General features: G+C 40.5%; 3 protein-coding genes and 1 long non-coding RNA gene across 5 annotated transcripts in view; 3 read left to right on the top strand and 1 right to left on the bottom strand.

Annotated features, from left to right (window-relative positions):
• Positions 1-681: 681 nt before the first annotated feature.
• aicda (activation-induced cytidine deaminase) lies at positions 682-3,328 on the top strand. The gene is made up of 4 exons (XM_066682443.1): positions 682-946; positions 2,131-2,410; positions 2,909-3,024; positions 3,135-3,328. The coding sequence occupies exons 1-4, from the start codon at positions 710-712 to the stop codon at positions 3,183-3,185; spliced, it is 684 nt and encodes a 227-aa protein (XP_066538540.1). The 5' UTR covers positions 682-709; the 3' UTR covers positions 3,186-3,328.
• Positions 3,329-4,385: 1,057 nt separating this feature from the next.
• On the top strand, positions 4,386-12,460 carry LOC136708882 (adaptin ear-binding coat-associated protein 1-like). The gene is made up of 8 exons (XM_066683767.1): positions 4,386-4,506; positions 6,306-6,406; positions 7,692-7,796; positions 7,875-7,956; positions 8,060-8,168; positions 8,762-8,909; positions 9,048-9,147; positions 11,381-12,460. The coding sequence occupies exons 1-8, from the start codon at positions 4,412-4,414 to the stop codon at positions 11,433-11,435; spliced, it is 795 nt and encodes a 264-aa protein (XP_066539864.1). The 5' UTR covers positions 4,386-4,411; the 3' UTR covers positions 11,436-12,460.
• Positions 12,461-14,413: 1,953 nt separating this feature from the next.
• On the bottom strand, positions 14,414-21,249 carry mfap5 (microfibril associated protein 5). Its single transcript, XM_066682996.1, has 7 exons — positions 21,147-21,249; positions 19,538-19,613; positions 19,389-19,418; positions 18,905-18,940; positions 18,177-18,264; positions 16,145-16,218; positions 14,414-15,098 (listed from the first exon to the last, which is right to left on the bottom strand). Exons 2-7 carry the CDS (start codon positions 19,578-19,580, stop codon positions 14,893-14,895), a joined length of 477 nt encoding a protein of 158 aa, XP_066539093.1. The 5' UTR covers positions 19,581-19,613; positions 21,147-21,249; the 3' UTR covers positions 14,414-14,892.
• LOC136708438 (uncharacterized) overlaps positions 17,029-26,305 on the top strand; it is a 24,267-nt gene continuing 14,990 nt past the window's right edge. The window contains exon 1 of one of the 2 annotated variants that reach the window (XR_010804349.1): positions 17,029-17,150. This is a non-coding gene — a long non-coding RNA (uncharacterized lncRNA). Of the gene's footprint in view, positions 17,151-19,406; positions 19,628-26,305 lie in introns of those variants that run through there. The other variant, XR_010804348.1, reaches the window with a different exon arrangement.

Genomic DNA, 26,305 nt, shown 5'->3' with positions numbered 1-26,305 from the left:
TCTATACCTCCTTCTTCCTCCCCTCCACTTTCAGCACTCTCACTGGCTTTCGCATGAGTCAATGAATGAGTGGGTTTCGTCTTTCGGAATGACGAGCAAGCTGGACAGGTGAGTGAAAACCAAAAATCAAAATACCGAGAAAACCGCTCCTTAGATTCATGCAAAATACCGTGCATCCTATAGGACCTCATATCTGTCCTGACTTCTAGGAGTTTTGATTTTGGATCAGCTTTTAAATTCATAGATTTAAGTCTCGGAGATGTCTGAAAACTTTCTCTACTTTCGGTGATGGAGACTGAAACTGAGAGTGTGGTTTAATTAACTTTGTGCAATACACTTTCTGCATATCTATATAATTATATACGTATACCACTGCGAGAAACAAAAGAGGAAGGCACTTTTAAGCTCAAGTCTTCAGCTCAAGCCTATGCCTAGTAATAACAGCAAAAACAGAAACAAATACTTTGCTTACTTGGTTTGTTGTGGCATTTCCCCAAATTCAAAGATAAAAGGCTGCCATAGTCATGAAATTAAAGAAACGCACTCGACATTCTCCAGATCATAAAACTAAATGACTGAGCACATTTTCATTATTTGTTATGAGTTTTTTCTTATGATGCACGTATAAACTTGCTTAAGGTGCTGAAAAAATAATGTCCAACCATAAAAGTAAAGTGTTGCTCTACAGAACATGCATACATAATAAGCTATGACGTCATGCCACATGACTAATATTGTTCCTTACATTTTTTCGGGGGGGGGGGGCATCGCCCTGTGCAGTGTACTGCTCACCCAGAGGAAGTTTCTCTACCACTATAAGAATGTACGATGGGCTCGAGGGAGATGTGAGACTTACCTCTGCTTCGTGGTAAAGAGGCGAACCGGTCCAGACTCGCACTCCTTCAATTTCGGACACCTGCGCAATCGCTCCGGCTGCCATGTAGAGGTGAGTGATGGATGGAAAGATGCTGCGGAAGAAAGGAAATGCATTTTCGATGATGTCATAGTCACATTAAAAGGATGCAGAATTCCGTTTAACACATTTTTCCACTTATCCCAATGTATAGTCAGTTTTGGTGAAGTTTGTTTTGTTATTTTTTTCTGGACTTATATCAAATCTACTCGGCTAGCTTTGACAAATCTGCTTTTTTATGTTTTGTACTGAACCTACTGTAAATAGTAATACAATTTTTTAGCTACCAATTAGCATTTTCCTCACTGTCTTCCATCAGTATGTTTGGTTTAATAATATTGAGTAGTTAGCACAGCTATTTGAATACAAATTTTTTGTCTGTGTCAAAATGATGGTTACACAGTAGCAAAACCAACATAATCAACTTCATGAAACATAGTTTAATGCAAGGCATTTAGCACGCTGCTAATATAATGCGCAATTAAGTTGAAATTGTGTTGGTTTGGTCATGCACTTAGCATAACGCTAATTGTTATTGTAACCATTGCTCCAGTGGTACCCAAAGTGGGGGCGGAGCTATTGCAGCGGTGCACTCATCAAGACAAATGAATGAAACATGAGCACTGCTAGCATAAGTGGGAGTTTGTGAGAGGGCTCCGAGCTAAACGTACAGCAGCGGATGATTCTTCACCCATTCCACAGTTTTGTATAAATTATATTTAACGAAAAATTTTGTGGAATTTGGAAGTCAAAGAAGTGCATGTGCATCTGAGTAAGGGCTCAAAAATATTCATATCTACGAACATTTTGGGAACCACTGCATTACTTGTTAGCTACATTAGCCTCACAACCACACAAAAATCAGACATTATTTCTTGACTGATTTACTTAATTTGGGGTAAGGGTGGGAAATTGTGTATATTGTAAACCTAAATTTACAAAATTTTTAAATATTTTGCAGAAAATATTAAAATTAACACAGAACTATACGTTTCTTCTTTCCTTCTGTTTTTCTTTATTGTCTCAGCATTAAATAAAATAGTCAAAATTTGTCAGGTGTCAACATTAAATACATAGATGGTGTTGTTTTAAGTAACTGTTTTCTTTTAAGTGCACAGACTACTGAAATGTGGAACTGAAAGCTGTGGCATTGCTGAATTAACTTTAAGAGTATTTACGTGTTGTTTCCGTTTTCTTTCATCTAACCTTCTCTTCAGATTCTCTTCCTGCGGTACCTGGGGGCTCTGTGCCCTGGTCTGTGGGGGTCAGGAGTGGATGATGTGAAAGTGGGCTACGCTGTGACTTGGTTTTGTTCATGGTCTCCCTGCTCTAACTGTTCACAGCGCCTTTCCAACTTCTTGTCCCAGACACCCAACTTGCGTCTCCGCATCTTTGTCTCTCGACTCTACTTTTGCGACCGGGAGGACAGTCTGGAGAGAGAGGGACTACGGAACCTCCACAGGGCAGGGGTGCAGATATCTGTCATGACTTATAAAGGTGTATAGAGAAGAACATCACTACATCAGCTTTTGTCAACTTTACTATAGCTAAATCAGTCAAAAAGATACGTTTCACTCACAAATAGTGTTCTCCTCCAAGCATGTTGAGAATAAAAGATGTTGCCTTAGCAACAGTTTAAAAGTAACTACATTTAGCTAATGTGTTACAAAGGTTGAGGAGAAAACTGAAAAAATTTAATAAATTGTTTGGAAAATTTAGATTCATAGATGACACTGGTTGTGCAAAACGAATAATACAATACAAACTAACTGCTTATCAAATTTAACTGTGTCACACACATCACAGTAGTAATCTCAAATAACAATCATTTTTTTACAATATAATAATGTATTTTTTACAGATTTTAAAGAATACTGATAGTACATTAGCACACCAACTAAGTTAAGATGAGTTTAAATGAAAGTTAAAAATCTGTCTATATTTATGTGTGTGTGTTTGTATGTGTATGTGTGTGTGTGTGTGTGTGTGTGTTAGATTTTTTCTACTGCTGGCAGACGTTTGTGGCTAGAAGAGAGAGGTGTTTTAAAGCTTGGGATGAACTTCACCAGAACTCAATAAGACTGTCCCGCAAACTTAACCGCATTCTTCAGGTCATTATTTTTACACATTTAAAACCCATTCAGCTCGGTTTAAATAGTGATGTATAACTGTGTTATAACAGTGCAATAATGTAATATACCCATCAAATTTTCCTCCACAGCCGTGTCTGACTGAAGATCTGAGAGATGTCTTCGCTCTGCTGGGTCTCTGAGATAAAACCTTGATGTTCTGAAATGGCATTAGAGTTTAGATGATGTTAAATGGTGCTGTGAAACTGAATTCCTGAGACTTGAATTGTACTTTTTTATTCTAAGTATAGCATTATTCTTTTCTGAGTGCTGTGTCCTTACATGTCAAAGCAACAACTACAATAAAGTATGTGCCCTTGTGTACCTATGGTCAGTGCAGCTTCTTTCCATGAAAAAGATCTATAGTAATAACAAAAATAAAAGCATCATCGTTATCCTGAGGTATGTCTGAATTCGCACCCCATACATTGGTTAATGTACTGTAGTTTAACTTGCTTTTGGAGTTGAACTTTTATTTACCGATATTTCTGGTGCAAGTAAGTGCTGTCTGATTTATCTCTCTTGACTCCCTTATGAGTGCACTAAGTAGTGTTCTATGTAAATCTCACTAAATAGTGTGTAGGGAATGAGTGAACAAATTAGAAATTTCAGACACATCCACGCATTACTGCATTACGTCACTTCCTCAAGGCGTGTGATTACAATTTTTTTACAAGTTTCAAGTATTAGTTGTTTTTAAAATATAAATAAGCTTTTTTCCCGGATTGATCGCAGTGACATGTTATTTTTACTATTTATTTTTCAATCTATGTTGTATTTTGTATGAACAAAAATGTAGACAAATGCTGAACATGCTGAATTTTAATACAGCATAGGTGTTTTAAATTATTATAAAACAGAATTGCATTACATACATAGCTCTTTTTTATGACATAAATAATTGGATGTAGGGGAATCATATACAAGAAATTTTAATATTATGATTAACAGCACTATTATAAGGGAGATAAACACGACTTTCTATTATTTTCCCCCAAACCCTAGATTTAACAGGTCAAACTGCAACATCTTCATATACAGATGAAATTAAAAAAAAATCATATTCTATATAAATGTATTCTGTGTAAACGCGTTGCAAACTACGTGTTTAAAACGAGTTGCCTTTTTTTCATTTATTTACTTTGTTTCCCCTAAACACTGCACTTTAAGCCCCAAGTGAAGAAGCACTTCTCTGAGGATTAGCTAACCACTTTGAAGTTAGCATTCTGACAGACTTATAAAAAAAGTGGTTTGCTTCTGGATATATAGGCTGCGCGTATATACCGTGTACTACGGCGTTAACGGGGTCCGTTAAACGGCTGAGGAAAGCCGAAAGAACCGAACCGGCTCAAAGGGGTTAATAATAAAGATGGCGGCCGAGGCGGAGTACGAGTCCGTTCTGTGTGTGAAGACTGACGTCAGCGTGTATCGAATTCCGCCGCGCGCGTCTAACCGCAGCGTCAGGTAACGGCCACCGCGGGCTGCCTCTGAGACCACCGAGAAATAATCGCCAGTAAACCTTCACCTTCGCCTGTTTATCCGGTTATATTCGGCCCCTCCTTCACCTGAGTCCGCTTCTTAGTCCATTTTGTTTAACTTTTAGAAACAGTTATCCGTTCTTTCTAACGTACCGAGAGACTCGTTATAGTTTATGTTTCATAAGAACGAAGGTTCAGGTTTAGGGCTGTCAGTGTTGTAGGATGTACCTGCTACACCCCATTCGCACTGATTCATTAATATCGATGGGAAAAGAGCATGGATTTGAATGGTTATATTTGAAAGTGACGTAACAGAGCAATGTTATTGATTTTTAAATACGTCATACATATTTTTAAACATAGCCTTATTCAGTGGGACACAAATGAATAAAAGCTAGAAGAGGAATAACTGTTTGGGGTTAATTCACCCAAAGACATTATAGGGACATTCATTCCACGCTATGAGTTTTGCTGTGTAGTCCACACACGGCTAAAATGAGTATTCACCAGCTTACCCCAATTTTATTCTCAAAAATAAACATGTTAATAAGCTGTTTTTGTCTTGTTCTACACTCCTTTAAAGGCTTTGGACTGGATGCTGTAGCACTGCAGCCAGGATTGGCATTCAGCCACATAAACATGAGTGAGGTCAGGTATGAAGCAGGAAAGTCCATCTCATCCCAGAGGGCGTTCAAGTGTTGTACCCCTCTAGCCCACGCTTGGTGAACTTCAAGGCGCTTTCCTATGACTGTGTATGAGCCTGTGTCCGTTAGAAGAGCTGTACTTCTATTCCTCAGTGCATTTCGGTGACCTCTGAAGACCTTAAACGTCAGCTAGTCTCACAGCTCATTTCACTGAATAACAACGACTGTAAACAATAAGGTCATAGGCATAAATCTGGCCTCGCGTGCGTGGAGGGCGGAGGAGGGCTTTAGCGACAGGATTGTTTAGTTTTGGCCGTAATGCGGTGACGTGTTTTGTTTTCCACGCGCCGACTGGACGGCGTGTTTGTTTGTGCTCGTTTCTCGGAGCTGATTGGTTTTTGTGCGTCGCTCGCGTGGGAGCACGGCCGTATCTCACGCACATTTCATCACTTCATTCGCTGACTAATAAGGGATGATACAATAAGTCGCAACCCCGAGCGCATCACGGCTCTCTTTCTCTCTACAGTAATCTCATTTACGACACTGTGTGCAGGAAATCGCCTCGTAAACCCGCAGCACATTAAACCGTGTTTACTTCTGAGTCCTCTTACTTCATCCGGGCTTTTGACCCCGAGATAAAGACAAAGAGATTTTCGTTTTTCCACGTTGCCAAATTCTCTCTCTCTCTCTTGCTCTCAGTTTTATATTATAACCATTTTAAGTCTACTGTAACCCACCAGACCTACCACCTTCATCTTCCCTTTAGTAATTTTTTGCCTTCCATATTACCGTAGTCTCAAGTTTTTATAGGAGCAAAATTCCTGATTGTTTATTTATTTTTACATGAGACAAATAAAGAACTTGCTTTGTAGTCCCTCAAGTTAATACTTCATTAGATGTCAGAATAATACCTGTTTTCTAAAATGAAGAAAAATTATAGTGGAAAAACAGCTTATTGCTCTTTCAAATGCTCTATTTTTTTTTAAACTTTTGATGTCCATTTCTTCTTGCGTTCATGTGTCAACATGTGATCGTAACCTACCCTTTGAAAACACCAAGTAAATACAGCCAGTTCACCAAATTAAAACATTGTGATTGATTTTGTTGTATATTTATGGGTGCTTGTGTGTGTGCTTTTCAGGGCAGCAGACTGGAAGTTGGACACTCCTGACTGGACGGGACGATTAAGGGTGACCGCCAGAGGAAAAGTTGCCTTTATTAAACTAGAGGATAAAATTTCAGGTTAGAAGGGGGCAGCACACACACAATCCTCTCAACCTCACAGTGGGCATGGGGAGACAAGTTTAAACCCAAAATGAACACAACAGGAACATTTCAATCATTCATTAACCGTTCATCCAGTAACTGCTTATCCAGTTCAGGGTCACGGTGGTCTAGGGCCTACCCAGAGGGGGCGCCAGTCCTTCACACTCACACATTCACTCACACCTATGGACACTTTTAAATCGCCAATGCACCTACCAATGTGAGGTTTTGGACCGTGGGAGGAAATCTGAGCACCCAGAGGAAACCCACGCAGACACAGGGAGAACACACCACACTCCTCACAGACTGTGACCCGGAGGAAACCCACGCAGACACAGAGAGAACACACCATACTCCTCACAGACAGTCACCCGGAGGAAACCCACGCAGACAAAGGGAGAACACACCACACTCCTCCCAGACAGTCACCCAGAGGAAACCCGGGGACAGACACAGGGAGAACACACCACACTCCTCACAGACAGTCACCCAGAGGAAACCCACGCAGACACAGGGGGAACACACCACACTCCTCACAGACAGTCACCCGGAGGAAACCCACGCAGACACAGGGAGAACACACCACACTCCTCACAGACAGTCACCTGGAGGAAACCCACGCAGACACAGGGAGAACACACCAACTCCTCACAGACAGTCACCCGAAGGAAACCCATGCAGACACAGGGAGAACACACCACGCTCCTCACAGACAGTCACCTGGAGGAAACCCACGCAGACACAGGGAGAACACATCAACTCCTCACAGACAGTCACCCGAAGGAAACCCATGCAGACACAGGGAGAACACACCACACTCCTCACAGACAGTCACCCGGAGGAAACCCACGCAGACACAGAGAGAACACACCACACTCCTCACAGAAAGTCACCCAGAGCGGGACTTAAACCCACAACCTCCAGGTCCCTGGAGCTATGTGACTGTGACACTACCTGCTGCGCCACTGTGCCCCCACATTTCAAATATGTTACTTGAAATCACTTAAACTCTAAAAGAGGGTCCAGTATCATCAGATTCATCCACATTCATTCATTCTCAATCCTTAAATTCATGCACAACCATCAGTTTCATCTGCTCTGGGAAGGGGCAAAGCACAACCCACGTTAAATGTCCTTCCACATGTTGTTTGCAATTACGTATTTTCAAAATAGTTGTCAGCAAATCCCTAAAATACTCTTCTGTATGTAACTTTCGTTAATGGAGGTTGCTAATGCATTCAGTTTTACTCCTGTTCTATAGGGCAGCTGTTTGCCCAGGCTCCAGTGGAGCAGTATCCTGGTGTTGCAGTAGAAACCGTCAGTGACTCAAGCCGCTACTTCATTCTTCGTATTCAAGACGACAACGGTGAGCTGGAGAAGGAACCGTATCTATGTGAATAAAACATCAGGAACTAAATTAACCCACCATCATTTGTACTTTTAGGCCGCAGTGCGTTTATTGGCATTGGATTTGGGGACAGAGGAGATGCTTTTGATTTTAACGTGGCTTTGCAGGATCACTTCAAGTACGTTCGCTTTCTTTATAAAAATACTGAGCAATATCATGATTCAGATATGAATTACAATGCCAGTCTCACTTATAAAACTCTCTCACTCTCTCTCTCTCAGGTGGGTAAAGCAGGATTATGAGTTCAGTAAACAAGCTCAGGCTCCAGACTCAGGCCCAAAACTAGACCTGGGCTTTAAAGAAGGCCAGACCATCACCCTTAACATTGGGGTAAATTCTTTATTTTCTCTTCAGCACACAATAAATGAGACTGTGTATCTCAGATTATTAAATAGACGTTTGTAATGCATTTCTAAGGCAATCAGCACAATTCCTAAATATCATTATGGTTGTGATGTCATCACTAGTGTGGTTACGATGGTAAATTTCTGACACCACAGTGTTTGGATGACTTATAACCAAGATATATGGTACCGCCGCCAAAAACTCTAGGGTGACAGGCACCGAGCATGGGAAAAAATGGAAATATGCCTAGTCATAACCTTGTGCATTTACATATGACTCCCTATTGAGCCTAAAATGGTTTAGCCACGCCCACTTTAATTGAAGTCATGTGGAGTGTTTTTCCTGTAGACAGTTACTGGAGTGGAAGAAGTGGTAAACTGTGCTGTTGCTGGCTGTCAGTAAGCAAATAAATTATTGCCGGCAGCCTTCCAAAAGATCCACACATCTGGAATGCATGAAATCGAGAACAAATCATCCAGATGTTTATTCGAAGGGATCGTTGTTAATATGAAACAATAAAGTACTGAGGTGTACGGTTGTGGACCCTTCAAAAATAAGGGAATCCTTTTTATTTTCAGCAAAGCAAAAAGAAAGACAAACCTCGTCCTCAAAGTTCAGGTGGTTTTGGGCTCCTTCCTCCTCCTCCAAGTGGCAAGATAGCCCCGCCCCCTTCAGCCACATCCACAAATCACAGCACAGAGCCATTGCCTGGAAGTGGTGATGCAGGTAAACTCAAATGTAAAATATCTGAATGACTATAACCTAAAAAGGGTGTTACAGTCTTTTTTTTACAGACTTGTAAATAAGATACAAGAACTCCGCATGTGCTTCACTGACTGTTTATTAATTGGGTTGCCTCCTCAGGTCGTTTGTTAGACTTAGACAGCAACAACTCAGACCCTCAGGTCCAGCCCACTGCCCCAAACCCAAACGCAGACCTGTGGGGGGAATTTACATCTGACAGGTAAAAGACGTATCTGTATAATAATGAGGAATGAGTTAATTTCTATTGCTATTTCTATTCAAAACCAAAGCTTCACATTTTGAAACATGAATTCATTCGTTTACCTTCTGTAACCATTTCATTCTGGTCAGGGTCACCGTGGGATTGGAGCCTACCCAGAATCACTGGGTAAAATGGTTGACTCCATGTAGAGGACCCACTCTGTGGAGCATAAACCGGCTCATTCTGATACAAGAAAGCAATTTACTGCTTGTAAAAAATTAATAAATAATGAGTTTGATAAATATTTATTGCGGGCGGCACGGTGGTGCGGCAGGTAGTGTCGCAGTCACACAGCTCCAGGGGTTGTGGTTGGAGGTTGTGGGTTCAATTCCCGCTCCGGGTGACTGTCTGTGAGGAGTTGGTGTGTTCTCCCTGTGTCTGCGTGGGTTTCCTCCGGGTGACTGTCTGTGAGGAGTTGGTGTGTTCTCCCTGTGTCTGCGTGGGTTTCCTCCGGGTGACTGTCTGTGAGGAGTGTGGTGTGTTCTCCCTGTGTCTGCGTGGGTTTCCTCCGGGTGACTGTCTGTGAGGAGTTGGTGTGTTCTCCCTGTGTCTGCGTGGGTTTCCTCCGGGTGACTGTCTGTGAGGAGTGTGGTGTGTTCTCCCTGTGTCTGCGTGGGTTTCCTCCGGGTGACTGTCTGTGAGGAGTGTGGTGTGTTCTCCCTGTGTCTGCGTGGGTTCCCTCTGGGTGACTGTCTGTGAGGAGTGTGGTGTGTTCTCTCTGTGTCTGCGTGGGTTTCCTCCGGGTGCTTCGGTTTCCTCCCACAGTCCAAAAACACACGTTGGTAGGTGGATTGGCGACTCAAAAGTGTCCGTAGGTGTGAGTGTGTGAGTGAATGTGTGAGTGTGTGTGTGTGTGTTGCCCTGTGAAGGACTAGCGCCCCCTCCAGGGTGTATTCCCGCCTTGCACCCAATGATTCCAGGTAGGCTCTGGACCCACCGTGACCCTGAACTGGATAAGGGTTACAGATAATGAATGGATGAGTGAATTAAATTTATTGCACTTTTTTGATAGTGATTGTGACTAAAGGCTCCTTGAAGTTAAATCCTGAATATGAGCTCTCTTTTCCAGCTTGCTGTGGTTCATAAACAGCACGACACTGGGTTTATACCGTTGAGAGCAGGGAGTAATGAGCTCTCATAAAAATGTCTTTGGTCAGTTTGTGGTCAGCGAAGGGGAAATGGTTATTATGTTCATTAGGGTCAAGTCTTTGTACTGTCAGCTAGACGTCTATATAAATGTTTAGCTTGTGTTGTAAATGCCGTAACTGCAGTGTTGCACTGGTTTGGATTACAGTGAATTACACACTGTCAGCCATAACATTATGACCACCTCCTTGTTTCTTCATTTATTGTCCTCTGTATTCTCTTGTTCCACTGACCGTACAGGAGCACTTTGTCGTTCTACAATTACAGACTGCAGTTCATCTGTTGCTTTTTATACTTTGTTTTGCCCTCTTTCACCCTGTTCTTCAATGATCAGGACCAGCTACCTGCTCCGTGGTGGTCCTGTGGGTGTCCTGACAGTTTAAGGAAAGGGTGAAAGAGGACAAACATAGTAAGAGTATTACAGAAATACAAAGTGTCAGAGGAGCTGAGAGAATGGACAGTGAGTGTAGATACAAGGAGATGGTTATAATGTTATGGCTTATGGGTGGCTATGAAGAATTGGAAATGTTATATCGCTACCTGGTGGATGGTTTTGGCTTAATTCTGAGTTAAATGCAAAGCCAAGGCAGTCAGAATAGTAGCACAATTCAGTTCACCACCACTCTGAACCACTCTGAATCTTAATTATCCCTTTATATATTATGATATATAATGATATATCTCTCTCTCTCTCCTTTCTCTCTCTCTCTCTCTCTCTCTCTCTTTTTCCTTTCTCTCTCTCTCTCTCTCTCTCTCTTTCTCTCTCTCTCTCTCTCTTTCTCTCTCTCTCTCTCCTTTCTCTCTTTCTCTCTCTCTCCTTTCTCTCTCTCTCTCTCCTTTCTCTCTCTCTCTCTCTCTCTCTCTCTCTTTTTCCTTTCTCTCTCTCTCTCTCTCTCTCTCTCTCTCTCTCCTTTCTCTCTCTCTCTCTCTCTCTCTCTTTTTCCTTTCTCTCTCTCTCTCTCTCTCTCTCTCTTTTTCCTTTCTCTCTCTCTCTCTCTCTCTCTCTCTCTCTCTCTCCTTTCTCTCTCTCTCTCCTTTCTTTCAGTTTGTCATCTGAAGCTAAGCAGGAGTCTTCCTCCACAAATTGGGTGGAGTTTTGAGTGTGAAAACAGCCATCTGTTGGGTTCACATTTATTATTGTTTTGTGTTGTTTTATATTATTTGGCCCCACCCACCGTGCAAGGTGATGTCATCAAAACACAGACGACGTTTTAGAGGTGGGGTAAAGTCATTTCATTTTGATGGAACAAGTATGTTTGTGTTAATCTAAGTAATGAATTTTGATGAATACGACCAGATACAACGAGGTCAGCTGTGAATTCAGGTTGATTCTGAAGTAGATTTTCACCTAAATATTGCTTTAAATATATCCATATTTATTTGTATATTCCCAGTCTTTCTGTGAAGTCTTGTGTGTCCAGTGGATATTTCTCGGTGTTCTGTGTTGTCTCGTTTGTGTTAAAGTATTAACTGAAGTAAATGCTGTGTGAGAAATCACGTATTTATTTTTTGACTGTGAAGGCTATGACTATGTAATGCACATAGATAAGGTATATATTTGGATGTGTATTTACTGTAACAGAAACACGTTGACAGAGTTAGTTGTAATTATTTCCCTGGTACAATATGTGACAAAAGATTTTGGACATCTACTCGCCCAAGTAGCAGAAATTGTCTCCAACCTTTGGACCTTTACTGCAGTTTCAATAGAGACTAATGAAGACATGTTGCCCTCTAGTGGCCCTCCAGAAAGTATACATTCCCATTAGCAACTACTGAATGATGCTTATTCATGTTTTAAAGCACTGGAAAACTGTTCCTGTTATTGTTGTGTGTTACACTGCAGTTCAGATGTTTGCAATCACTTAAATATGACAGTGTGAATTATTTCATTGTTTTATTTGCAGTAATAACTTGAATGACGCCAGCTAGACCCCAAAAGGAATTTAAAGGTTTAATATTGCCAGTATTTTGAGAAATATATATATGTTAAATATAAATATATGAATCTTACAATATTAGTTATATTATCTTAACATATGTAATATTTTCAAACAGCTGCCTCCAGATGTTATTATTAATTTTTATATATTTACAATCATTTAGTGTTCTGTGCATTTAATTATAGCTTAAGCTCATTTTAAATATTCATTTTATTTGTCATTTAATTGTAGGGTTTATTTTTATTATTTTATAATATTATTAATTTGTCTGTACAATTACATAATTAAATATAATATATATATATATATATATATTATTTATATAATTCTTGTGAATATTAATTAAATCATATATAAATCTAATTCTCATTTTGTACATTTACCTACAATGTGCATAATTCATATATTTTGTATTATTTTAAACAGTGATTTCACACTCTTTTCACACACTTTTCAAGTGTTGTGTGACTTTTTATGTTGTGTTATGTTGTCACTTTATTTTTACAAAGATTATTCTTCCTCTGTGTGTGTGTGTGTGTGTTATGACAAATATGTGTTTGTCACGTAGTAAGCTGCAGTGTTATATTTCACGTAAAGCTGTAATGTGTTGTTTGCTGTGTAACTAACTGTGATGATAATTGTGTGGCTGAGGTAGAATAAGTGTTCATTTACCAATGTCATGTTTTTCAGATTTTGCTTTGAACAGTTTCTGTTTGGTTTGTTTGTTGTGTGTTTACATTCGTCCCTGTCCACAGCCCTGTGTTAATTATTTTTGTTTGAAAAAATATGTGTATATCATAGTGTATACGTGTAAAATACAGCAAATGTGTGTAATAACAAATAAATTCCAATATATATATATATTAGACATATTAGAATCGGGGACACACCAGGATTTTGCCTACAAACCCCAATTTCCAAAAAGTTAGGATGCTGTGGAAAATGTAAATGACGCATTACCTGTTCTAACAATCCTTTGTAAACCTTTGAAAACTGAGGATGCTGTTGAAATCTGTGTAAAATATCGATTGGCCATGTCTTACAGAAATAAACAAAGCCTTCCCAGAAAAAGACGTTGTCTAGATGGCAGCATGTCACTCCAAATCTTGTATAGGTCATTCAGCATTAACAGTGCCTTCACAGATGAGCAAGTCACCCATGACCTTTGTACTAAAGCCTCCTTATACAATCATTAATGCTGGCTTATGGACTGTGCACTAAAAACAATTAGTTGATTAGATGGACTACAGGGCACTTATCCACTTTGCCTCAGTCCATCTTAAATGAGCTCACTCCCAGAAAACATGGTGGCATTTCTGGATCATATTTTTTATGTTTTTTTTTTTCTATAGGGTGGGCCATTTATATGGATACACCTTAATAAAATGGGAATGGTTGGTGATGTTAACTTCCTGTTTGTGGCACATTAGTATATGGGAGGGGGGGGGGGACTTTTCAAGATGGGTGGTGACCATGGTGGCCATTTTGAAGTCGGCCATTTTGAATCCAACTTTTGTTTTTTCAATGGGAAGAGGGTCATGTGACACATCAAACTTACTTTATTCTTTCATGAGTTATTTACAAGTTTCTGACCACTTATAAAATGTGTTCAAAGTGCTGCCCATTGTGTTGGATTGTCAATGCAACACCGCAGGAGAAATGCTCGCACCGGCTTTCAGTATCCCTAGTTTCAGGTGCATTCTCCCCCCCATATATATACCCATATATAATGTGTCACAAACGGGAAGTTAATATCACCAACCATTCCCATTTTATTAAGGTGTATCCATATAAATGGCCCACCCCGTATTTGTAAGTTGTTTGAAAGTGTTTCTGGGCCCGTGCTGTGATTTTCACTATACAAATGTTTCTGTTGTTATTTCAGTGCCACCTGAGGGCCATAGACCACAGTCTCTTGCGCATACGTTTCTCCAGATTCTCTGAATCTTTTCATTTGTATGTATCATAGATAATGAAACCCATATTTCATTACTATTTTTATTCGAGAAATGTAATTCTTGAAATGTTTCACAATTAGTGCTCACAGTCTTTTAAATGCACTTCTGAAAGAGGTCCTCTTTTTAAACTCAGTCATGTCACTGACCTGTTGTAAACAAGGGACAAACAAACAAAATACACACCAAAAACACCACTTCACAAACATCAACTTATCAAAAGGACAACAGATAAAGAACGTTTATTTGCTACTCTTAAATGACATTGAATAATATGAAGGGATAACACAATATTAAAATACGTATAATATGAAGTAAGTGATGAACTATGTGCTTCTCTTAACAGCATCCACACAAACAAATGATCCTGGTACGTGGCGTGTTCAGTAAAACTGCCACAGTCTCATTTATTTTACAGTAAAAAGTAAAAAGATAAATGTTATGAATTATGGAGAGGATGAACAGTGCTATTTGTGGTTTAATAAAATAACATAATACTGCTTCCTTAGATACAGTGAGCTTTTTTTTGTCTTACTCTGTTTTTTATCTGCTTTCATTTGCCAGTTTACACTTTGTAAAGAATTCTGAATTGTTTTGCTAATTGTGCTCTCCAGAAACGTGCTTATAAATGTTATTTTAGGTGGAAAATGCTAGTTTGCTTACATGCATTCCTTTGTCCCTTCTTTCATATGTCTCTCTCTCTCTCTCTCTGTCTCTCTCTCTCTCTCTCTCTCTCTCTCTCTCTCTCTGTGTGTGTTAGTGTTAGTGTTTGCTGGCCCATGTTGTCTTTTCCTACGGATACAGTTCCTTCTGGTGGATCTCTGAGTGCGTTTGGGCCACCCGGACCTCTCTCTGCACAATTCAGCTGAGAGAGAGAGAGACAGACAGAGAAAGAGAGAGAGAGAGAGAGAGAGAGAGAGAGAGAGAGAGAGAGAGAGAGAGCGAGAGAGAGACATTGTAATCTGATACCTTGCAATAAAAACACAGATAGTGACACTGCTATCAATCAGTGCACAACCTGGATTAGCAGAGGTGTTTTGTTTTTAATAATTTTGAACCTGACTTTGATTAATGAAGCCACACATGTTTGGGATCTGAAATACGATGCTTTGAAAAGACAATCTTATAAAATCCAGTAAAATGTCTGGCAGCTAGATTGCCACAGAACTAACAGAACTACAGCATGCACAAACCAGAGTGAACATCTGAGTTTTATGTGATATATATTACATATGAAATATTATGAATATGTCTGAGTAATTAAAAATAGAAACATAAGCAATAATGAATATAACAAATGCCCATATCCATGACCTTAGGTTCTAAATAAAACAGAACATTTCTTTTCAATAATAATTTTGATATTTTTACAGAGCTATACTTTTATACAAATATATATACCGGAGGCCCTCGGGTTACGTCAGTCCTGAGTTACAATGTTTCGTTACGACACATCTCCCATTTACTGTATAAAGCCTTGTTTTGACTTAAGTGGTTTTGCGTCGTAAACGTCGTAACGTGAACTTCGTGTTTGGTGTGCGCGGCGGAAGAATACACGGTTACGCGGCTCGGTACCGAGGAGGATAGGTGTTAGGATAAGTGCTTACAGTATGTTATTTACGTGCAGTATGTACGTATGTTCCCACTTACACCGAAAATCGGTTTACGACGTGACGTGGGAACGGATCAAGGTCGTAAGTCGAGGACACCCTGTATTTTAAATAGCTTTGGAACTGATAAGTTAATATGATGAACTGATATGTTAATATGCGGCATGGAATATGTGATAATGAGATGAATTAACAAAACTAAACAAAAATATTTTAGCCTCTGTCTTTTTGGATACTAGCCACAAACTACAAAATGACATCTGTGATCAGGTCATGTGACGTGGTGTGTTTATTCCCTCACCTTTCAGAATTTCCTCCTCTTGACACACAGTCCTCACACAGATCTCTTTGTTGATGACATAGACTCGCGGGAGACTGAGAAAAGAAACACTTAAAGGGTTAACATTTGATGTAAGTTTAATTTTTTTGCATTTTATTAAATAAAAAAATTAAACCATTATATTCATATACTCCTGGTTCCAAAAGGATAAAAAAACTCAACACATTGTAGGATGATCAGTCAAGGCTTAAACTGATGTAGACACTTGGGCCAAGGCATTCATTCATCTCCAGGCTTTTGTTTCCATTATTTAAGTTCAAATTAGGAAACTTTAATATAGAAAAAAAGCAAAAAGCGCCTATTATTTTAGGCGCTAACAATGTGTTTTTGGGCTCTGAGGATAACAGACTAGCCATTTCTTTATATTTTCTGATTCACTAGGAACTTGTAAGACATCTTGCAAAATTTTAAGCAAAAACAGCCAAGTATTATGGAGTTATACAGCATTTTCTGAAAGTAGACAATATGTACATCAAAGTGCCCAAAATGTTAAAAATAATCTGTCACATAACATAAAGGTCTTATTTGGTTGTTCTGTGATAAAACAAGTAAGTTTAAGTTTATGCTAAAATATTTTGGCCCGAATGGCGTTCCAGAGAGCTCTTTCAGCCATGGGCTCTCATTGCTCATCTGGATTACTCTTCCTGTTCCAAGGTGCTCCTTCCTCTCCCAGCCCCAGAGAGAGAGAGTGATCTCGGCATATCGCCTCTCTTTATCTTCTTCTGAGTCCCTGCTATTGGTTTATAGAGGTGTCAATCACTTCTACCCCGCCTGCTGAGAGCTGTGAGCGCACCTCTCCCCCAGGGTGTCTCATTGGTCCACAGCTACACTGAATCTAAGAAGGAAAGCCCTCAGCTTTAAATTCACGAAGACTTTATGTAAAACCTTCCAATTTCCTGGGTACTAGGAGCTCCAGAACAGTGCGTTACCAATACGCAGGAAATAAAGGCATGTTTACTGTGGCGTGGTGAGCAAGGGATTATCTTTATTATCTTTTTTAAGGGATTAGGGTTTATCCGGTTAAGATGTGGTTTCATTCATAATGCATGAAACCTTTAATAGCATTTAAGGATGTTTTAGTTAAAACATAAAATATCTAAATAATCTCGGTTATTACATGTTGAATTAACCAAACTAATCATGAAAATTGCCCAGCACTAGAGTAGAGTTACATCTACAGGGTGGGCCTTTTATATGGATACACCTTAATAAAATGGGAATGGTTGGTGATATTAACTTCCTGTTTGTGGCACATTAGTATATGAGAGGGGGGAAACTTTTCAAGATGGTGGTGACCATGGCGGCCATTTTGGATCCAACTTTAGTTTTTTCAATGGGAAGGGGGTCATGTGACACACCAAACTTATTGGGAATTTCACAAGAAAAACAATTGGTTGTAACGTAACTTTATTCTTTCGTGAGTTATTAACAAGTTTCTGGCCACTTATAAAGTATGTTCAAAGTGCTGCCCATTGTGTTGGATTGTCAATGCAACCCTCTTCTCCCACTCTTCACACACTGATGGCAACACTGCAGGAGAAATGCTAGCACAGGCTTCCAGTATTCGTAGTTTCAGGTAAATAACTCATGAAAGAATAAAGTTATGTTAAAAGCACACCATTGTTTTTCTTGTGAAATTCCCAGTAAGTTTGATGTGTCACACGACCCTCTTCCCATTGAAAAAATAAAAGTTGGATCCAAAATGGCTGAATTCAAAATGGCCACCATGGTCACCACACATCTTGAAAAGTCCCCCCCCCCCATATACTAATGTTCCACAAACAGGAAGTTAATATCGCCAACCATTCCCGTTTTATTAAGGTGTATCCATATAAATGGCCCACCCTGTACATGGCTATTCACAACATCATGGATCTACACAGAAGTTAATAACCAGAACAAAGTGATGTTAATCATATTTAAATTTCTCAACACTTGGCTGCTAAAGCAAGGAAAAACATGGTAAGAAATGGGACCTGTGTGTTTGTGTCACCTGTAAAGACAGAGGGAATGGATGCATCTCTTTATAGGGCGATGGACTGAGTACATCCTGGTGCATGGGTACATTTCCTCTCTGCAGTCTAAAAAAATAATTCGTGTTATAATCTCTTCTTCCCTAAAGCCACATTTATACATTGTGTGGCCAATGGTTTTTGGACACCACCTCGTTCTAAAACTGAAGTTATTTTTTGGCAGTTCATTTCCCATTCATGAAGTAACAGCTTCTCCTCTTCTAGGAAGAATTTACACTTGTAGTTAGAGCGTTTTTCTGAAGATTTGATGGCATTCAGCCACATCACAGTTAGCGAGATTAGATGATAAATTCCGGATCACAAACACCACTCCTTATTCCAAAGGTAGTGGAAGCTGCTTCATTTCAGAGATCATCATTTCACTGTCACCAATGCTGGTAGAATTTATTGCCTTCTGGCCTATGCATGGAATTGAGCAGTCACTTTAAACTCCTGCAGCTGTGGAGTGTCTGTAACCACAGCGGATGCATGCTCAATCTTAGAAAGGCTAGAGTCACTAGCTATAAAGAGTGTCCACAGACCTTTGGACTTTAAACTTAGTAGAAAATAAAAGCCACATTGAAATAAGCGGTGGTTGTATGAACGTCTTTTTGCTTAAAACAAATCATTAATACGTCTCATTTTTCCGAGGGTGTCCAAATTATTCCACACAAAAGTATTCAAAAATATACATGTGCTGCAAACTGACCTGATGATGTCTCGCCATGATCTATGACTGATTCCACTGTTCCAGAAACATAATAATATGTAGGATGAATTTGCAAACAAGTACAAACAACATACATAATAATTTAAAGGGCCATTGTTTTATGTATTTTTTAAATATATTTTTTTATTTATCTTTTTCTCAGAACTTCAAGTCTAGTAACACTGCTAGTTTTGGTTGGCAGGAACAACACTCCACATCACTTAAAAAGGAAAGGATGGGCTTAACTGCCGTAGGTTGAATATGCAGTTGGATAAAAACATCCCATATAAAATTCATCATGGTTATGATGTCATAACCATGATGAATTTAATATGGGACTTTTTGCTAGTAAGTCTAGGGAACAAATGGCACATTTGAAAATCTAGCTATCGAGGACTTTTAATTTGAAAAGAAATAAAAACAAGACCATGTTGGTTTTCCATAATAAAAGTCTTTTGTTAAAATGTAAACAGGCTTGTCCTACCTGTCGGCTGGGCCCAGACAGTGACGAGTCCTGTGAAAAATGCCCAACACAACAAGCGATTATGAAACAAAGAGGACAAATGAAATTCTTCATCAACAGTAATTAACGTAATTGGGTTGTGTTGTGCTGTTTGGATTGTTTCCTGTTACCATAGAAACAGCACAGAACCACGGCAGTTGGGTAGCTGCCCATCTCGCAGAAGACTGACCAATCCCTGCCAAGAAACTGTGGAGAAAGAGGTCAGTCTATCAGCAAAATAAGAAAAAGCACGTTGTTGTTCTATCATTTACAGTCTGTAGTCCATCTGTTGTTTTGTATACTTTGTCAGCCCCCCCCCCCCCCCCCCCCCCCCAGTAACACTGACATGGTGGTGGTCGTCGTGTGTTAGTGTGTGTGCCACTGATCAGTGGATCAGACACAGCAGTGTTAACGCTACTCCTGGGGTTAATGTTATATATGTGTATATATTTATATATAGTGCACACTTTGACTTAGAGGGTAGAGGTGCAGTCTGAGAGCACAAAGGTCAACAACTCAAGCCCCCTGGGGTATATCTGTGCACATGGCTACTATAAGGTTGCAGAAACTTGATAAGCTGGTGTGTTTGAGATCACGTAAGCAATGTTCTGACGTGTTTTTTTAGGTGAACACAATGGTTTAAGCCCGAATATTGGGCCAAGTTTGAGGCCGTGTTTTACCTTGGTGGTGTTGGAGTTACTAAAGCCCCTTTCACACATGAAACCCTAGAATTTTCCAGACTGTACCCAGAGGAGCTGTATGTGTGAACAGAAACATCCACAATATTGATCCTGGACTGTATCCAGCTAGCCCCAGTACAAAAAATGGTTATGTCAGAGTGAGCGCATATGTGAATAGAACCGCTAATGTTCCGGAGAACTCTGCTACACGTGTGTAAAGACAACTCTCCAGAAAATATCCAGACCTGATTCTTTGGAATTTCTCCGGAAGTTCTTATGTAAAGATGGCTTATGTAAAGGTAAAGTGTACGCCCAGTATTTATAAATAAATGTGATTACAGGGAGACGCTCAGGTGCTCATGATTTTAATTACTATATAATGGTAAACCTGTTTAATTTTCTGATGTTTTTGGACCAATGGTAGTTTTCTTCTCTGTCTTTTAATGATTTCTGGTTTTGTTATGAGAAGTTTAAGTCACAGTTTAGTGAGAGTGAGTTACCAATGTGCACAGAGTGAGTTCATTCTCCAGATTCACTTTTATTTACAGAGTGTGCTCATGATTTTGATTGTGTGTTCTTTCTGTAATTAAAATATATCAGTTACAGCTGTTTCATCCATCCATCTTTCACTCTCTCTCTCTCTCTCTCTCTCTCTCTCTCTCTCTCTCTCCCTCTCTCTCTCTCTCCCTCTCTCTCTCTCTCTGTCTAGCTCTCTCTCTCTCAGTCCAAGACATGAGTTCTCTCGAAAGAATGTGTTTTCCTAATGTTTGCCCTGCACACACACACACACACACACACACACACACACACCATCATTTCCATCGTTAACAGGCTTAAACTTTGTAAATTAAGGTAATAATGTTCTCAAGTAACATAATGTTCTTAAGTAACATAATAACAATAATGTGACTTTATTAACAACAGCATGCCTTCTCTCAATAAAGCCTCTATTATTCTGTTATTCTCGTGACATCACTGTGAGTTTAACAGCAAAACAGACTAATCCCTTGCATTCCTGCAATGCAGATATAAATATTCCCAAATAATTGTTAATACTCACAAATTCCCTGTTGGAATCTTTTGACTTTCCTTTTCTTCTCTTTCTATCTGTCACTCTCTTTCCTTCCTCTTTCCTTCTTTACTACACTCTCTCTGTCTCGCTCTTGTGCTCTCTCTCTCTCTCTCTCTCTCTCTCTCTCTCTCTCTCTCTCTCACACACTGTCCCTTTCTCCCCCTCTTTGGTCCCAGAATGTGGTAACTGACATTGTTTGCTGAAAAAAGTTTTTTTTTTTTTTTGGCCAAAGGTTTGTGGACACCTACTCATCCAGCTTTTCGTTTGAAATGAAGGGTATCTGCAGGTTGTCTTTTCCCTCGTTACTGCAGTAACAATCTCTACTCTTCTGGAAAACACTTTACACTATTTGATTAAACATTGCTGTGTGTATTTGATGGACACAACAGCATTAATGACTTCTGGTACTGATGCTGGACACTCCAGCTATAAATCCCAAATATATTGGATGATGCTCCATCACTCCAGAGAAATCAGTTCCAGTGATACACAGATTAGTGCGGGGAGAGACACACTTGGCATTGGGCATGGGGACCTTAGACTCATGTGAAGCTGTTTCGGAACATCCCATCTCATTTCATGCTTTTCTGTGGAATTTATACAAGCTGTGTGTGTTCAAGAGCCTGTCCAGGTCAGTGTCTGAGACTCACTGTCTGTTCTAGTGTCAGTGTGTAAGACTCTGTGTCTGTTCTAAGGTCAGTGTGTAAGGCTCTGTCTGTTCTAAGGTCAGTGTGTAAGGCTCTGTCTGTTCTAAGGTCAGTGTCTGAGACTCACTGTCTGTTCTAGGGTCAGTGTGTAAGACTCTGTGTCTGTTCTAAGGTCAGTGTATAAGACTCTGTGTCTGTTCTAAGGTCAGTGTCTGAGACTCACTGTCTGTTCTAGGGTCAGTGTGTAAGACTCTGTGTCTGTTCTAGGGTCAGTGTCTGAGACTCACTGTCTGTTCTAGGGTCAGTGTGTAAGACTCTGTGTCTGTTCTAAGGTCAGTGTGTAAGACTCTGTGACTGTTCTAAGGTCAGTGTATAAGACTCTGTGACTGTTCTAAGGTCAGTGTGTAAGACTTTGTGTCTGTTCTAAGGTCAGTGTGTAAGACTTTGTGTCTGTTCTAAGGTCAGTGTGTAAGGCTCTGTCTGTTCTAAGGTCAGTGTCTGAGACTCACTGTCTGTTCTAGGGTCAGTGTGTAAGACTCTGTGTCTGTTCTAAGGTCAGTGTATAAGACTCTGTGTCTGTTCTAAGGTCAGTGTCTGAGACTCACTGTCTGTTCTAGGGTCAGTGTGTAAGACTCTGTGTCTGTTCTAGGGTCAGTGTCTGAGACTCACTGTCTGTTCTAGGGTCAGTGTGTAAGACTCTGTGTCTGTTCTAAGGTCAGTGTGTAAGACTCTGTGTCTGTTCTAAGGTCAGTGTATAAGACTCTGTGACTGTTCTAAGGTCAGTGTATAAGACTCTGTGACTGTTCTAAGGTCAGTGTGTAAGACTTTGTGTCTGTTCTAAGGTCAGTGTGTAAGACTCTGTGTCTGTTCTAAGGTCAGTGTGTAAGACTCTGTGTCTGTTCTAAGGTCAGTGTGTAAGGCTCTGTCTGTTCTAAGGTCAGTGTCTGAGACTCACTGTCTGTTCTAGGGTCAGTGTGTAAGACTCTGTGTCTGTTCTAAGGTCAGTGTGTAAGACTCTGTGTCTGTTCTAGGGTCAGTGTCTGAGACTCACTGTCTGTTCTAGGGTCAGTGTGTAAGACTCTGTGTCTGTTCTAAGGTCAGTGTGTAAGACTCTGTGTCTGTTCTAAGGTCAGTGTATAAGACTCTGTGACTGTTCTAAGGTCAGTGTGTAAGACTTTGTGTCTGTTCTAAGGTCAGTGTGTAAGACTCTGTGTCTGTTCTAAGGTCAGTGTGTAAGACTCTGTGTCTGTTCTAGGGTCAGTGTGTAAGACTCTGTGTCTGTTCTAAGGTCAGTGTGTAAGGCTCTGTCTGTTCTAAGGTCAGTGTGTAAGGCTCTGTCTGTTCTAAGGTCAGTGTCTGAGACTCACTGTCTGTTCTAGGGTCAGTGTGTAAGACTCTGTGTCTGTTCTAAGGTCAGTGTGTAAGACTCTGTGTCTGTTCTAGGGTCAGTGTCTGAGACTCACTGTCTGTTCTAGGGTCAGTGTGTAAGACTCTGTGTCTGTTCTAAGGTCAGTGTGTAAGACTCTGTGTCTGTTCTAAGGTCAGTGTGTAAGACTCTGTGTCTGTTCTAAGGTCAGTGTGTAAGACTCTGTGACTGTTCTAAGGTCAGTGTATAAGACTCTGTGACTGTTCTAAGGTCAGTGTATAAGACTCTGTGACTGTTCTAAGGTCAGTGTGTAAGACTTTGTGTCTGTTCTAAGGTCAGTGTGTAAGACTCTGTGTCTGTTCTAAGGTTAGTGTGTAAGACTCTGTCTGTTCTAAGGTCAGTGTCTGAGACTCACTGTCTGTTCTAGGGTCAGTGTGTAAGACTCTGTGTCTGTTCTAAGGTCAGTGTGTAAGACTCTGTGTCTGTTCTAGGGTCAGTGTCTGAGACTCACTGTCTGTTCTAGGGTCAGTGTGTAAGACTCTGTGTCTGTTCTAAGGTCAGTGTGTAAGACTCTGTGTCTGTTCTAAGGTCAGTGTGTAAGGCTCTGTCTGTTCTAAGGTCAGTGTCTGAGACTCACTGTCTGTTCTAGGGTCAGTGTGTAAGACTCTGTGTCTGTTCTAAGGTCAGTGTGTAAGACTCTGTGTCTGTTCTAGGGTCAGTGTCTGAGACTCACTGTCTGTTCTAGGGTCAGTGTGTAAGACTCTGTGTCTGTTCTAAGGTCAGTGTGTAAGACTCTGTGTCTGTTCTAAGGTCAGTGTATAAGACTCTGTGACTGTTCTAAGGTCAGTGTGTAAGACTTTGTGTCTGTTCTAAGGTCAGTGTGTAAGACTCTGTGTCTGTTCTAAGGTCAGTGTGTAAGACTCTGTGTCTGTTCTAGGGTCAGTGTGTAAGACTCTGTGTCTGTTCTAAGGTCAGTGTGTAAGGCTCTGTCTGTTCTAAGGTCAGTGTGTAAGGCTCTGTCTGTTCTAAGGTCAGTGTCTGAGACTCACTGTCTGTTCTAGGGTCAGTGTGTAAGACTCTGTGTCTGTTCTAAGGTCAGTGTGTAAGACTCTGTGTCTGTTCTAGGGTCAGTGTCTGAGACTCACTGTCTGTTCTAGGGTCAGTGTGTAAGACTCTGTGTCTGTTCTAAGGTCAGTGTGTAAGACTCTGTGTCTGTTCTAAGGTCAGTGTGTAAGACTCTGTGTCTGTTCTAAGGTCAGTGTGTAAGACTCTGTGACTGTTCTAAGGTCAGTGTATAAGACTCTGTGACTGTTCTAAGGTCAGTGTATAAGACTCTGTGACTGTTCTAAGGTCAGTGTGTAAGACTTTGTGTCTGTTCTAAGGTCAGTGTGTAAGACTCTGTGTCTGTTCTAAGGTTAGTGTGTAAGACTCTGTCTGTTACAAGGTCAGTGTCTGAGACTCACTGTCTGTTCTAGGGTCAGTGTGTAAGACTCTGTGTCTGTTCTAAGGTCAGTGTGTAAGACTCTGTGTCTGTTCTAGGGTCAGTGTCTGAGACTCACTGTCTGTTCTAGGGTCAGTGTGTAAGACTCTATGTCTGTTCTAAGGTCAGTGTGTAAGACTCTGTGTCTGTTCTAAGGTCAGTGTATAAGACTCTGTGACTGTTCTAAGGTCAGTGTATAAGACTCTGTGACTGTTCTAAGGTCAGTGTGTAAGACTTTGTGTCTGTTCTAAGGTCAGTGTGTAAGACTCTGTGTCTGTTCTAAGGTCAGTGTGTAAGACTCTGTGTCTGTTCTAGGGTCAGTGTGTAAGACTCTGTGTCTGTTCTAAGGTCAGTGTGTAAGGCTCTGTCTGTTCTAAGGTCAGTGTGTAAGGCTCTGTCTGTTCTAAGGTCAGTGTCTGAGACTCACTGTCTGTTCTAGGGTCAGTGTGTAAGACTCTGTGTCTGTTCTAAGGTCAGTGTGTAAGACTCTGTGTCTGTTCTAGGGTCAGTGTCTGAGACTCACTGTCTGTTCTAGGGTCAGTGTGTAAGACTCTGTGTCTGTTCTAAGGTCAGTGTGTAAGACTCTGTGTCTGTTCTAAGGTCAGTGTGTAAGACTCTGTGTCTGTTCTAAGGTCAGTGTGTAAGACTCTGTGACTGTTCTAAGGTCAGTGTATAAGACTCTGTGACTGTTCTAAGGTCAGTGTATAAGACTCTGTGACTGTTCTAAGGTCAGTGTGTAAGACTTTGTGTCTGTTCTAAGGTCAGTGTGTAAGACTCTGTGTCTGTTCTAAGGTTAGTGTGTAAGACTCTGTGTCTGTTCTAAGGTTAGTGTGTAAGACTCTGTATCTGTTCTAAGGTTAGTGTGTAAGACTCTGTGTCTGTTCTAAGGTCAGTGTGTAAGACTTTGTGTCTGTTCTAAGGTCAGTGTGTAAGACTCTGTGTCTGTTCTAAGGTTAGTGTGTAAGACTCTGTGACTGTTCTAAGGTCAGTGTATAAGACTCTGTGACTGTTCTAAGGTCAGTGTGTAAGACTCTGTGTCTGTTCTAAGGTCAGTGTGTAAGACTCTGTGACTGTTCTAAGGTCAGTGTATAAGACTCTGTGACTGTTCTAAGGTCAGTGTGTAAGACTCTGTGACTGTTCTAAGGTCAGTGTGTAAGACTTTGTGTCTGTTCTAAGGTCAGTGTGTAAGACTCTGTGTCTGTTCTAAGGTTAGTGTGTAAGACTCTGTGTCTGTTCTAAGGTCAGTGTGTAAGACTCCGTGTATGTTCTAAGGTCAGTGTGTAAGACTCTGTGTCTGTTCTAAGGTCAGTGTGTAAGACTCTGTGTCTGTTCTAAGGTCAGTGTATAAGACTCTGTGACTGTTCTAAGGTCAGTGTATAAGACTCTGTGTCTGTTCTAAGGTCAGTGTGTAAGACTCTGTGTCTGTTCTAAGGTCAGTGTGTAAGACTCTGTGTCTGTTCTAAGGTCAGTGTATAAGACTCTGTGACTGTTTTAAGGTCAGTGTGTAAGACTCTGTGACTGTTCTAAGGTCAGTGTGTAAGACTCTGTGTCTGTTCTAAGGTCAGTGTGTAAGACTCTGTGTCTGTTCTAAGGTCAGTGTATAAGACTCTGTGACTCTTCTAAGGTCAGTGTATAAGACTCTGTGTCTGTTCTA

The sequence above is a fragment of the Hoplias malabaricus genome, chromosome 10, assembly GCF_029633855.1.
Source record: "Hoplias malabaricus isolate fHopMal1 chromosome 10, fHopMal1.hap1, whole genome shotgun sequence".
NCBI lineage: Eukaryota > Metazoa > Chordata > Actinopteri > Characiformes > Erythrinidae > Hoplias > Hoplias malabaricus.
This window is presented reverse-complemented; position numbering and strand designations above follow the sequence as displayed.

Coding starts and splice junctions, on each gene's coding strand:
- aicda (XM_066682443.1), top strand. CDS start 710: ATGACGTCATGCCACATGACTAATATTGTTCCTTACATTTTTTCGGGG. Junction 947..2,130: donor GCTCCGGCTGCCATGTAGAG/GTGAGTGATGGA, acceptor CCTTCTCTTCAG/ATTCTCTTCCTGCGGTACCT. Junction 2,411..2,908: donor ATCTGTCATGACTTATAAAG/GTGTATAGAGAA, acceptor TGTGTGTGTTAG/ATTTTTTCTACTGCTGGCAG.
- LOC136708882 (XM_066683767.1), top strand. CDS start 4,412: ATGGCGGCCGAGGCGGAGTACGAGTCCGTTCTGTGTGTGAAGACTGAC. Junction 7,957..8,059: donor GCTTTGCAGGATCACTTCAA/GTACGTTCGCTT, acceptor TCTCTCTCTCAG/GTGGGTAAAGCAGGATTATG. Junction 8,910..9,047: donor GCCTGGAAGTGGTGATGCAG/GTAAACTCAAAT, acceptor TTGCCTCCTCAG/GTCGTTTGTTAGACTTAGAC.
- mfap5 (XM_066682996.1), bottom strand. CDS start 19,580: ATGGGCAGCTACCCAACTGCCGTGGTTCTGTGCTGTTTCTATG. Junction 19,419..19,537: donor GGTTCTGTGCTGTTTCTATG/GTAACAGGAAAC, acceptor CATTTTTCACAG/GACTCGTCACTGTCTGGGCC. Junction 18,941..19,388: donor TGTCTGGGCCCAGCCGACAG/GTAGGACAAGCC, acceptor TTTCTGGAACAG/TGGAATCAGTCATAGATCAT.